The 13,401-nt window shown below is 44.7% G+C and overlaps 1 protein-coding gene across 2 annotated transcripts in view; it reads right to left on the bottom strand.

Annotated features, from left to right (window-relative positions):
* The window catches only part of RBFOX1 (RNA binding fox-1 homolog 1), a 2,584,986-nt gene that overhangs the window by 1,302,985 nt on the left and 1,268,600 nt on the right, over positions 1-13,401 (bottom strand). For both annotated transcript variants that reach the window (XM_044979735.1, XM_044979736.1), the window contains one exon: positions 50-112. In XM_044979735.1, coding sequence (XP_044835670.1) covers positions 50-112 — 63 coding nt within the window. The remainder of the gene's footprint in view (positions 1-49; positions 113-13,401) is intronic.

Below are 13,401 nucleotides of genomic sequence, written 5' to 3'. Positions count from 1 at the left end.
CTGAGAAATATAAGTACCAGAGAAAAACAAAATAAACAATGGTACTTACAGAAAGAAGGCTTCGCTCATGAAAACTGAAGGCACCACTTGCATGGGGCTTCTGTGTGATTTCCTAAGAGAAACAAAACATATTGGGAAGAAGAAATTAGTTTGAGATTTTTTGTGTGTTTTTAGCCCTCTCTTTTTTACATTGTCTTTCAAAACAGCTCAATAATCTTAAGGACTGCACAACCCCAAAATGGTTTCTTTCATCCAAAAACATTAAAAAGTGCATATTTATTTTCCAGGAAAATGAGGGAGGGAAGGGAGTGTGATTTAATGCACAAAGTGCATTTCATATTTTATATTACATTTATTTCTCTCTCTCTGCTGTTTGATAATGAAATTACACCTTACAACCAAACATGCTGTATAATCTTAAAACAATTTTAAAATTCACAATAAAAGAACAAAATCAATAACACATAATTTGAACTTCGGTACTTTTTCACATGAGCAATAAGGAAAGGCAGTGTGTGCACTGTTGTGTTGTAACTGGTTCCTTTAGTGCTCTGCAAAGCACAAGACAGAACTATGATTATGACCTAAGAATGCCTGACAAGTGTTTTATTGTTATTATAGACGGGATTTGGGTTGGGGGGGGTGTGTGGCGGACTGGCAGATATGCTTTGAAACTTACTTAAAGCCTGCATTCTAAGTTAGCTTTACAATCTTATCTAGTCAAGTAACTGTGTGATTACTGTACATAATCGCATAGCTATAACTCAAACTTTGTGATAGTTCAATTTCCTAGTGTAATTTTATAACATACATATATATATATATATGTGTGTATATATATATATATATATGCATGCTTAGTGTAAACATTTTAAAATGGTGATTAATTTTGATACATAGTGTAATTTGATAACATACATACATACATATATATATTCTTAGTGTAAACATTTTTAAATGGTGATTAACTTTTTCTATACTTTTTCAGTTGTACAACACAAGAAGGAAAAATGAATATAAAGGAAGAGAAGGAAGCTCTGGATCAGAGGACAACTGAAGTGTTTCGTGCTTATACATAGCTATACATTAAAACAAGATGACAGTCTACTTCATGCCACCTTTTTATTGATGGGAATGTGGTGGCAGTTAACATTTTACTGAATCATTCATTGTAGTCTAGCAATTATAACATGCTCAGCCATGCTTTTCATGACAAAAGTGTCCCCCTATATATATTTTTTCCTTTCCATATGTAATCTTTAGTATGTGCTCTCTAATATCAAGCACTATATGCATATTGAATCTATAGCAAATCTATACATCACACAAATACTTTGTATGTGAAATCAAATGTAGAGATTGTTCATTCCCCAAACCATTCAAAATACCATAAGTGAATGCAGTCCATAGCTTCCCATAAACATTATTCCTTTCAGACATACTTTGTTTTTTAAGAAGACCAGAATTCTGTCATCCTTGTCTAAGGGTATCCTTCCATCCTATTTTCTTCCTCTTAACACTTTTGTAACCATATACCGGTGTTAAAATAATTCCATTATACTGATGGTAGCTAAACAAACTTCACCATATGCTACCCACACCGTAGGGGAACAGAAAATTCCTCAAAAGTTTGCTGATCTAAAGGCAGTGCACCATAAGATATCCTCAGTCCTGTTTTCCAAGTGGACATGGAAGAGACATGTGGGAAAGTATGAGAGCCACATGGAGGAGGCAGTGTTTCCATTGATCTCTACTAATTATACTGGTCAAAACTGAAGTTCTCCCTGGCCATGGAGTTGGTCACAATGCAGAGAGACGCACCCAAATAGTCTGCAAGGACATCTCTCCACCCAGGGTGACACGGAAATTGCATACTATTTTGACACAACAAGCATAGCTGATATAATGCAATGTAGCTAGTGACCACCTCATGCAATTTTTCAAGGCTACTACACAAAATTATCCAGGTGCTTTGGTAATATTCCATGAATAACCTATCATATATAATTACAATGTGCATTTCAAGATCTCAGATGAATATATAAATGTATAATTTGTAAACTATGCTTTATTTACCATTCAATTCTTCAGTATCGTATGTAACCACAAAGAAGTCAACTCTTAGTCACAGAATTGGTATGTTTGGCAGTATGAATTACATCAAGGAGCATGCTTTTATTCTGTGAACATATTTATTTTCTAGCAGCATCTGGCTGTGAGTCTTTGCACAGAAAAGTAATCAGTATGTATTAAGAAGCCAGGTCACGTTATTTGTCTGTAGTGATATATCAAACCACGCCCCCAAATTTATTAGGAACATACATGAAGATGAAAACAGCAGTGTTTGAAGAAACTCAAAATATATTGGCATTTGTTTTTGTGTTTTATTTTTCATTGCATCAGGAACCATATTTGGGGACAAAACAATAAGCGGTATGTCTTGATTTGCAATTCCACCATTCAGGAACACAAGCACTATAATTATGGCATACTGGATTGGATCCAGCATTGCAGAATCTGGGAGCATTGTACATGACTTAAATAGTGACAGCCCACCCCAACCAATTCCCATGTATAAGGAATTCATAATCTGCAACTTTCCTTCATATTCCCCAGCTGTAACACCTTAAAAGGGAAAGCAGGGAGGACCCAGCATAAGCTACTAGATGATAGAAGAAACCAGCCAGTGCGTATAGAAACGTTCAGTCAAATAGACAAGTATTAAAGCATTTTTGCAATGGGGCAACTCCTGGGCTGGGATGAATTTCTGAGGATATCAAGAGGTGAGGGCATACTACTGAGGCTGCCCTGGCCTCAGCTCACTTGGGACAGTTGCCTCAGGCATTCCACACAAGCGCAGATTGTACTTCCGGAAGAGTCCCTCTAGGTCATTTACAGCTTTGTACATAGTCACCAGCACCTTGAAATTCCATGACCTTGCATTATTTTGGTTAATGGTTCCCTTAGGAACTATAAAAAGGCCAGAGTAAAAATAGAAATGAATACAAACACGAACACGAGAAGCACAAATACTAACACAGGCTCACACCTCTGGTGCTTTGCATCTTCTAAACGCAGGTATAAATGGTTGAGTCTGGTTTTAATTTTAGTTAACGTCTAAAATGCAAGTAGACAATGTTATCTGTTGCTGTAAGTTAAAAGTCATCCCCTTTAGAGAGCAGCCAAACACAGCAAGCTGTGAGCTTTCCCATCATTACACTCCTAACAATATTACTCCTATTTTGAGGCTTTTTGTTTGGTCTCAGTTTAATTTCCTGTCAGCCTTACAAGCAATTTCTAATGTTTGGGCTGTAGGATATGCTCTGATTAAAAATAATCTTCCCAATTACTGCCTGGCATGAGTCTACTGCCACATGCACTCTGCCACTGGCCTCTGAATTTCTGTCAGCAGTAATTGTGTCTGTAGCTCCTAACTGTAAATGAAAACCCAGGGGGCATATTTGGGTTCCAGTTTCCTGTGCCTAGCCATATCTTTTAATTTGCACTGTCTGTCAAAAGGAGATGTTCATATGTACTAAAAGGAAATCCTTAGAACATCAGGGCAAAGGGAAAAAAGTGTAACAGGAACATGAAAAATTGTGTTCTAACACACTGCAGATAACTGGACGCTTACAGAGTGCATTGGTGCATTTTATTATAGTTAGCAGATATAGAATGAAACCGTTGAGTCAAAATTTCAAGATACATATTTTTCATCATTAAAATTATACCATAAATTCAAAGTATGAACCCAAAAGGCTCTGAACAATTGATACAATTATTTAATTTTCAAAGTTACCTCCTAGGGATTTGATCATCGCAAAGTACATTTGACAAAATATGACAAAATATGTTTTATTGATAAAAGTAAAGCATGTAGCACTGAAACAGATGTATTTTTTTTCTGGTGCAAAGTCCATTCATTAATTCTATGGCACCATATAACATGTCCAAGGGAAGAATAAGAAACTTCAATGACAAATGAGGACATGAAGTTATCTGAATTACAACTTTTGAATTCAATGTTAGTTGCAAAACCATATGAGCTTTTTCACATAATTAAATTATGTAATTTCTTGCATGAAAAATAGACAGAGCACTCAGTCATGCAGCATAAAGTAAAGCCATGCAAATGGCAGTCCTATATCCTATGGACACAGATGGCACTGCATGACAAACCACTGGTAGAAGTGGGAAAAACTGAAAGCTGCTTATGGTATACGACAGGGTTTTCAGTGAAAAGTAAAACATAGTTCATGCAGAATACGCTACTCCAGACAGATGCTGAAATGTCCGTAGAAGAAAAAAAACAAAGCATAGCATGTCAATGTTGACTTGTAACTTGTCATTCCTCTTTGTGTTGTCCTGTTCATGTACTAAAAACTACTGAAACACATTTCAACCCCAACTGACAAGATTTAGTTCTTGCCAACAAGGTATGTTAAATGTATAAGGAAAATAATGGGAACAACAATTTATTTAATACATCGTCATTATTGGTACAAACTTCACATTTTCAGAGGTGGCAAACTGCTCAGAGGCCTGCAGTTGTGTATTCCCCCTTAGCATCTACATTCATAACAGTGCTGAACATGACAGTGTAAGTTCAATGTCATCATCGTCAGCCCATGCTCAATTCCATTAGGAGCTTTATTTAACTACCTCCCCTCTTGTTCAGTTTAAACAGATACCTGTTGGTAGCCCTCAAGGGGGAAGGTATGCCTGAAGTCACCAGAGAACATTTTCAGTTTGGGGGAAAAAATGAAGAAAGCCAAGTAGGTTTGGGGGAATGTGGTGAAGCAGAGAAACCACCCACCACCACAGAAGGAGTTAAGGAGAGCCTTTGGGCTCTGCTAGCACTGCCCTGTTATATCTTCAGCCAATGCCAGGTCTGGTGGAAAAAGAAAAGGAGGGAGCCTGCCTCAGTTCAGGGCTGACTGACAAAGAGACAGGAGCTAGCTGCCTCCCTACCTGAGGGAAGGATCACTAACCTGCCTGCTGAAGCAGCCACCAAAGACCAAGCAGTGTCTTCCTATCCAAAAGATATGAAGAAAGAGGCCTCGGAGCACCTGAGAGGAACCCGGGTGACTGAAGCATGGAGACCAGACTTAGGGCTGCTCCACCCAGAGTAAGCTGGGAGTGGAGCAGGTTGCTGCCCAGGATCCATGAGGGGGCACTATTAAGAGACAAGCCACCACAGGAACTTGAACCATAGGCGCCATGCCCCAAACTAAAGGGGCAACAGTAGGACATAACCCAGACAGAGAACATTGCCTCCCCTTTGGGAGGTTCCCTACTCAGGGGTGACTTACACGGGGCTCTGGGCTGGGACCCAGTGGAATGGAAGGGCCTGGGTCTCTCTCCCCACCCCCTCGCCTTAAAGTCTAAAGCACCCCAACCATAAAAGCAGGGGAAGGAAGCCAGGTGCTCCACACACTAGGCCGACCGACCCTCCAATCCCCCCGTTACAAGACAATTCTCAAAAGCAGTAAAATCTGGGAAAGAATGAAGCAGGGACGGAATGAATCAGTGAATACAAATTTGACTTAGGAGAAGTAAAGAAAGCAGAAACCAAATGTACAGGGAGTATTTAAAAAAAAGAGAACCATTCTGTGAAAGGGAAAGGGCAGGAGGGCAGCCAAGAATGTAGAGGGTTAATATCTTTCAGAAGCAATTTTCTGTGAAGCTTGAAGGATTGTACATTCAGTTGGGAAAAGTAAGCGTTTGTCTCAAATGTGAAATGGGGCCCAGTGAAGTTCTGAGTTCACTGTATGGGTCATCTCAGAACTGTATGGGTCATCATCTGAGATTGCTATAACATGAAATATATGGTAGAATGTGAGTAAAACTGAGCAGGAGACAGACAATTCTCCTCCGAAGGAGTTCAGTCAAAAGTTTCATTAACACATTTTTTTTAATGAGCATCATCAGTATGGAAGCATGTCCTCTGGAATGGTGGCCGAATCATGAAGGGGCATGCAAATGTTTAGAATATCTGGCATGTAAATACCATTTAATGCCGGCTACAAAAGTGCCATGTGAACACCTGTTCTCACTTTCAGGTGACATTGTAAATAAAAAGTGGGCAGCATTATCTCCCATAAATGTAAATAAACTTGTTTGTCTTGCCGATTGGCTGAACAAGAAGTAGGACTGAGTGGCTTTGTAAGCTCTAAATTTTTACATTGTTCTGTTTTTGACTGCAGTTATGTAACAAAAAATCTTCATTTGTAAGTTGCACTTTCAAGATAAAGAGAATGCACTACAGTACTTGTATGAGGTGAATTGAAAAATACTATTTCTTTTATAATTTTACAGTACAAATATTTGTAATAAAAGTAAAATATAAAGTGAGCCCTGTACACTTTGGCCTGGTCTACACTAGGAGGTTATGTCGAATTTAGCAGCGTTAAATCGAATAAACCCTGCACCCGTCCACACAACGAAGGTATTTAGTTCGACATACAGGTCTCTTTAGTTCGATTTCTGTACTCCTCCCCGACGAGGGGAGTAGCGCTAAATTCGATATGGCCATGTCGAATTAGGCTAGGTGTGGATGGAATTCGACGTTAATAGCTCCGGGAGCTATCCCACAGTGCACCACTCTGTTGACGCTCTGGACAGCAGACCGAGCTCGGATGCTCTGACCAGCCACACAGGAAATGCCCCGGGAAAATTTGAATTCCTTTTCCTGTCTGGCCAGTTTGAATCTCATTTCCTGTTTGGACATTGTGGCGAGCTCAGCAGCACTGGCAGCGATGCAGAGCTCTCCAGCAGAGGTGTCCATGCAATCTCAGAATAGAAAGAGGGCCCCAGCATGGACTGACCGGGAAGTCTTGGATCTGATCGCTGTGTGGGGCAATGAGTCTGTGCTTTTGGAGCTGCGCTCCAAAAAACGGAATGCAAAGACCTACGAGAAGGTCTCCAAAGCCATGACAGACAGAGGATACAGCCGGGATACAATGCAGTGCCGCGTGAAAATCAAGGACCTGAGACAAGGCTACCAAAAGATCAAAGCGGCAAACGGACGCTCCAGATCCCAGCCCCAGACATGCCGCTTCTACGAGGCACTGCATTCCATTCTAGGTGCGGCCACCACCACTACCCCACCACTGACCGTGAACTCTGACGATGGGATAGTGTCGACGGCCAGTTCCTCGGAGATATTCGCGGATGGGGAAGATGAGGAAGCAGATGAGGAGGACGAGGCAGTCGACAGCGCTTACAACGCTGATTTCCCCGACAGCCAGGATCTCTTCATCACCCTCACTGAGATCCCCTACCAACCCTCCCCAGCCGTTAACCCGGACCCTGAATGAGGGGAAGGATCAGTCGGTACGTGCTTTAAACATGTAAACATTTATTTTTAACAGAGAAGGAATATTAACTATGTGAAAAGAAGGTCAATATATATGGGGATAGAACAGAAATCCTCTTGGGAGATCTCCATGAAGCTCTCCTTGAGGTAATCGAAAAGCCTCCGCAGGAGGTTCCTGGGGAGAGCAGCCTTATTGGGTGCTCCGTGGTAGGACACTTTTCCGCGCCAGGCTATCAGCAGGTACTCTGGGAGCATTGCCTCGACGAGCATGGCGGCATAGGCCCCTGGTTTGTGCTGGCTTTCACGCAGCATGCGGTCTCTATCTCTGTGAGTGATCCTCCTCAGGGTGATCTCGCTCAGGGCGTCCTGCTTTGAATTAGGGGCATGTTAGTATTGGGAATGATTGACTGTTCCTTTACATAACAATAAGCGGCGGTTTACAGCCACGTGGTGGAGGCGGTAGAGGGGCAGCATACAGGGATCTTTCCCGGGGACAGCCGCGAGGGGGTGGAACAGGGGCAGAGTTCATGCTTTCCGGATTGCCTGCAGCAGGAGGGCACTGCTATACATTAAGTTTTAAGCAGCCAAAAGTCTACGGCTTACCATGTCTGCCTGCTACACATATTCTGCTGTCCTGCCCCGCTTGTCTGATCTCCACTGCAAGACCCCAGGCAATGAATGCGAAGGCCGAAAATTCGAACTTGTCCTGAGTGCGCATGAGATAGGTGCTGTGCATGGTCTTGTTCACAGAGACAGACTAGACTATGTTCATTGTTCGCAAAAATGTATCTTTGTAAGGAATTCACTCCCTTTTTCCCATCACACAGCTGCGACTGGACAAATAACCAGGGAGGAGTATAAAAGTATTGTTCAGGCATGCAGGAGTGAAATCAGGAAGGCTAAATCACACTTGGAGTTGCAGCTAGCCGGAGATGTTAGGAGTAGCAAGAAGGGTTTCTTTAGGTATGTTAGCAACAGGAAGAAAGTCAAGGAAAGTGTGGGCCCCTTGCTGAATGAGGGAGGGAACCTAGTGACAGAGGATGTGGAGAAAGCTAGTGTACTCAATGCTTTTTTTGCCTCTGTCTTCACAGACAAGGTCAGCTCCCAGACAGCTGCACTCTGCAGCACGGTATGGGGAGGAGGTGACCAGCTCTCTGTGGAGAAAGAAGTAGCTATTTAGGAAAGCTGGACGAGCACAAGTCCATGGGGCCGGATGCGCTGCATCCGAGGGTGCTAAAGGAGTTGGCCGATGAGATTGCAGAGCCATTGGCCATTATCTTTGAAAAATCATGGCGATCGGGGGAGGTCCCGGATGACTGGAAAAAAGCTAATGTAGTGCCCATCTTTAAAAAAGGGAAGAAGGAAGATCCAGGGAACTACAGGCCAGTCAGTCTCACCTCAGTCCCTGGAAAAATCATGGAACAGGTCCTCAAGGAATCAATCCTGAACCACTTAAAGGAGGGGAAAGTGATCAGGAACAGTCAGCATGGATTCACCAAGGGCAAGTCATGCCTGACTAACCTAATTGCCTTCTATGACGAGATAACCGGCTCTGTGGATGAGGGGAAAGCAGTGGATGTACTATTTCTGGATTTTAGCAAAGCTTTTGATACAGTCTCCCACAGTATTCTTGCCAGCAAGTTAAAGAAGTATGGGCTGGATGAATGGACGGTAAGGTGGATAGAAAACTGGCTAGATGGTCGGGCTCAACGGGTAGTGATCAATGGTTCCATGTCTAGTTGGCAGCCGGTATCAAGTGGAGTGCCCCAAGGGTCGGTGCTGGGGCCGGTTTTATTCAATATCTTCATTAACGATCTGGAGGGTGGTGTGGACTGCACGCTTAGCAAGTTTGCAGATGACACTAAACTGGGAGGAGTGGTTGATACGCTGGAGGGTAGGGCTAGGATACAGAGGGACCTAGACAAATTAGAGGATTGGGCCAAAAGAAATATGATGAGGTTCAACAAGGACAAGTGCAGAGTCCTGCACTTAGGACAGAAGAATCCCATGCACTGCTACAGACTAGGGACCGAATGGCTGGGCAGCAGTTCTGCAGAAAAGGACCTAGGGGTTATGGTGGACGAAAAGCTGAATATGAGTCAACAGTGTGCCCTTGTTGCCAAGAAGGCTTATGGCATTTTGGGTTGTATAAGTAGGGGCATTTCCAGCAGATCGAGGGATGTGATCATTCCCCTCTACTCAGCACTGGTGAGGCCTCATTTGGAGTACTGTGTCCAGTTTTGGGCCCCACACTACAAGAAGGATGTGGATAAATTGGAGAAAGTCCAGCGGAGGGCAACAAAAATGATTAGGGGGCTGGAGCACATGACTTATGAGGAGAGGCTGAGGGAACTGGGATTGTTTAGTCTGCAGAAGAGAAGAATGAGGGGGGATTTGATAGCTGCTTTCAACTACCTGAAAGGGGGTTCCAAAGAGGATGGATCTAGACTGTTCTCAGTGGTAGAAGATGACAGAACAAGGAGTAATGGTCTCAAGTTGCAGAGGGGGAGGTTTAGGCTGGATATTAGGAAAAACTTTTTCACTAGTAGGGTGGTGAAGAACTGGAATGGGTTACCTAGGGAGGTAGTGGAATCTCCTTCCTTAGAGGTTTTTAAGGTCAGGCTTGACAAAGCCCTGGCTGGGATGATTTAGTTGGGTTTGGTCCTGCTTTGAGCAGGGGGTTGGACTAGATGACCTCCTGAGGTCCCTTCCAACCCTGAGATTCTATGATTCTATGATTCTATGACTGTTTCCCTACCTGCCCCGGCATCCCCCTCACAGAGGCTGGTGCAGATTAGGCGGCGAAAGAAAAGGACACGGGACAAGATGTTCTCTGAACTTATGGGCTGCTCCCAAGCCGAGGCGGCACAGCAGACCCAGTGGAGGGAGAACATGTCTCAGTACCAGCGCTCACACAGTGAACGGGAGGACAAGTGGCGGCAGGAGGACCAGCAGGCGACTCAAACGCTGCTTGGACTAATGAGGGAGCAAACGGACACGCTCCGGCGCCTTGTGGATGTTCTGCAGGACCGCAGGCAGGAGGACAGAACCCCACTACAGTGTATCTGTAACCGCCCTCCCCCGCCACAAAGTCCCATACCCCCCTCACCCAAAGTAACAAGAAGGAGGGGCGCCAGGGGCCGTGAAAACGGTCACTCCACCCCTGCACAGTGCTCAATTACAGGAAGGCTCTCATTCCCTAAATTTTGAGAAGTCCTTTCCTTCCTGCCTCACCCAAGCCCCCATCCCAGTTTCATCCCCTAACTGTCTAGGTGATAATAAAAAATACTTTTCTGTTAATTACTGTTTCTGTCATGTTCTTTTAGAGGAGACTGTGTTTCAAGGGGGGAAGAGGGTTGGTAATTGGACAGGTCAGTCACCTTTACCAGGGTACAGACACGGGGGCAGGTTCAGCAGCAGGTCACACACACAGTGCAGTCTCTAGGCACCCTGGTCAGTCTGGGAGGTTGTTTTCATGTTCTGTTTTGGGGGTGCTATGTGACTTTGTGGCGGGGGAGGGTGGTTAGAGATCTTATGCAGCGGTCCTTATCCTGGATCACAGAGCCACGCAGCAGCTGATCTGTAACCGTCCTCCCCCGCCACAAAGTCACATAGCCCCCACACACAGAGTCCTGAGAAGGAGGGGGGGCAGGCTCCGTTGAAACAACCAGTCCGCCACCGCGCACCGCTCTAGGAGCAGGAGCCTGTCATTCCTCGAGTTTAGAAGCGGTCTTTGCAGCACTACACACCCTACCCACCACAGTCTGCGTCCCAGTTTTAACCCTTTACCGCGAAATCAGTACTAAAGAAAATGGTGTTAATTAACAAAGTTCCACATATTTTATTTTTAAACGTGTGTTGGAAGGGGGTGAACTCGGTATGTAATTGCAGAGGATAGTCAACATTAACTGGGTAAAGAAACGGGGGCAGGTTCAGCTTCTCTGTAAACAAACTTAATAGTCACAGGTTACCCTGCTCACTGAGGAACCTAGCTTTCAAAGTCTCCCGGATGCACAGCGCTTCCCGCTGGGCTCTTCTAATCGCACGGCTGTCTGGCTGGGCGTAATCAGCAGCCAGGCTATGTGCCTCAACCTCTCATCCCGCCATAAAGGTCTCCCCCTTGCTCTCACAGAGATTGTGGAGCACACAGCAAGCTGCAATAACAATGGGGATATTGGTTTCGCTGAGATCCGAGCGAGTCAGTAAGCTTCTCCATCTCCCCTTCAGACGTCCGAAAGCACACTCCACCACCATTCTGCACTTGCTCAGCCGGTAGTTGAAGAGTTCTTTGTCACTGTCCAGGGCACCTGTATAGGGCTTCATGAGCCAGGGCATTAGCGGGTAGGCTGGGTCCCCGAGGATCACTGTAGGCATCTCCACATCCCCAACAGTTATTTTGTGGTCCGGGAAGAAAGTACCTTCCTGCAGGCGTCTAAACAGACCACAGTTCCTGAAAACACGTGCGTCTTGAACCTTGCCCGGCCATCCGACGTTGATGTTGGTAAAACCTCCCCTATGGTCCACCAGTGCTTGCAGCACCATTGAAAAGTAGCCCTTTCGGTTAATATACTGGCTGGCCTGGTGGTCCGGTCCCAGGATAGGGATGTGAGTTCCATCTATAGCCCCACCGCAGTTTGGGAATCCCATCGCGGCGAAGCCATCTATGATGACCTGGATGTTTCCCAGGGTCACTACCTTTGAGAGCAGTAGCTCAACGATTGCGTTGGCAACTTGCATCACAGCAACCCCTATGGTAGATTTGCCCACGCCAAAGTGGTTCGCTACTGACCGGTAGCTGTCTGGCGTTGCAAGTTTCCTCGCTTCTGCAGAGTCAGGGCTGCTCGCATCCGGGTGTCCTTGAGCTTCAGGGCAGGGGACAGCAAGTCACACAGTTCAAGGAAAGTGGCCTTACGCATGCGAAAGTTTCGCAGCCACTGTGATTCATCCCAGACCTGCAGCACTATGCAGTCCCACCAGTCTGTGCTTGTTTCCCGGGCCCAGAATCGCCGTTCCACAGCATGAACATGACCCATTGCCACCATGATGTCCACGGTGCGGGGTCCCGTGCTTTGTGAGAGGTCTGTGCCACTCTCACACTTGATGTCCTCACCGCGCTGCCGGAGCCTCCTCGCCCGATTTCTCAGCATCTGACTGTGAAAAAGGTGGACGATAAGGTGCGAGGAGTTGACAACGGCCATAACTGCAGCAGGCTCCATGCTCGCAGTGCTGTGGCGTCCGCGCTGTCACTGACCAGAAAAGTGCGCGAACAGATTTCCCGCCGGCACTTTCATGGAGGGAGGGCGGGAGTGACGGTTGAATGACGACAGTCGACACATATTTTCCCCCAGCAGGCATTGGGGGCTCTACCCAGAATTCCAATGGGCAGCGGGGACTGCGGGAACTGTGGGATAGCTACCCACAGTGCACCGCTTCCAATGTCGACGCTTGCCCCGTTAGTGTGGACTCACAAAGTTGAATTACTGTCCTTAGTGTGGATACACACGTTCGACTTTGTAAGGTCGGGTCCACAAATTCGAGTTAAGTAAAATCGAACTACTCTGGTAGTGTAGACATACCCTTTGTATTATGTTATAAATGAAATCAATATATTTGAAAATATAGGAAAATATCCAAAATATTTAATAAATTTCAATTTATATTCTGTTGTTTAACAGTGCGATAAAAACTACAAATAATCATGATTATTTTTTAATCACAATTTTTTTAGTTAATCATGTGAGTTAACTGTGATTAATCAACAGCCATAGTCAAAAGCATTATTTTGTATACTGTATAACCTTTCAACAAAAGCATCCCATTTCTTCCCACAAAGTCCTGCAGTGCAGTAGTATCCTTCAGTCAGAAGGGCAGAATTAGACTCTCTGAAACCCTCTAAATTTACTCCTTGATCCATATCAGTACTAACAAAATCACTTCATCTTCCACATCCTTCTTGAGCCAAGAATATCATCCGCACCACATCCCCAAATATCCTGCAGACATAAGGAATGAAATCAAGGTCCCGATTCTACAATTTTGGACATATTTAAGCATGTGAGTAATTTTACTCTCCTGAAAATCCT

The sequence above is a fragment of the Mauremys mutica genome, chromosome 11, assembly GCF_020497125.1.
Source record: "Mauremys mutica isolate MM-2020 ecotype Southern chromosome 11, ASM2049712v1, whole genome shotgun sequence".
NCBI classification, from domain to species: Eukaryota; Metazoa; Chordata; order Testudines; family Geoemydidae; genus Mauremys; species Mauremys mutica.
The sequence above is the reverse complement of the archived record's forward strand: the minus strand, read 5'-3'. Positions and strand labels throughout refer to the sequence as shown.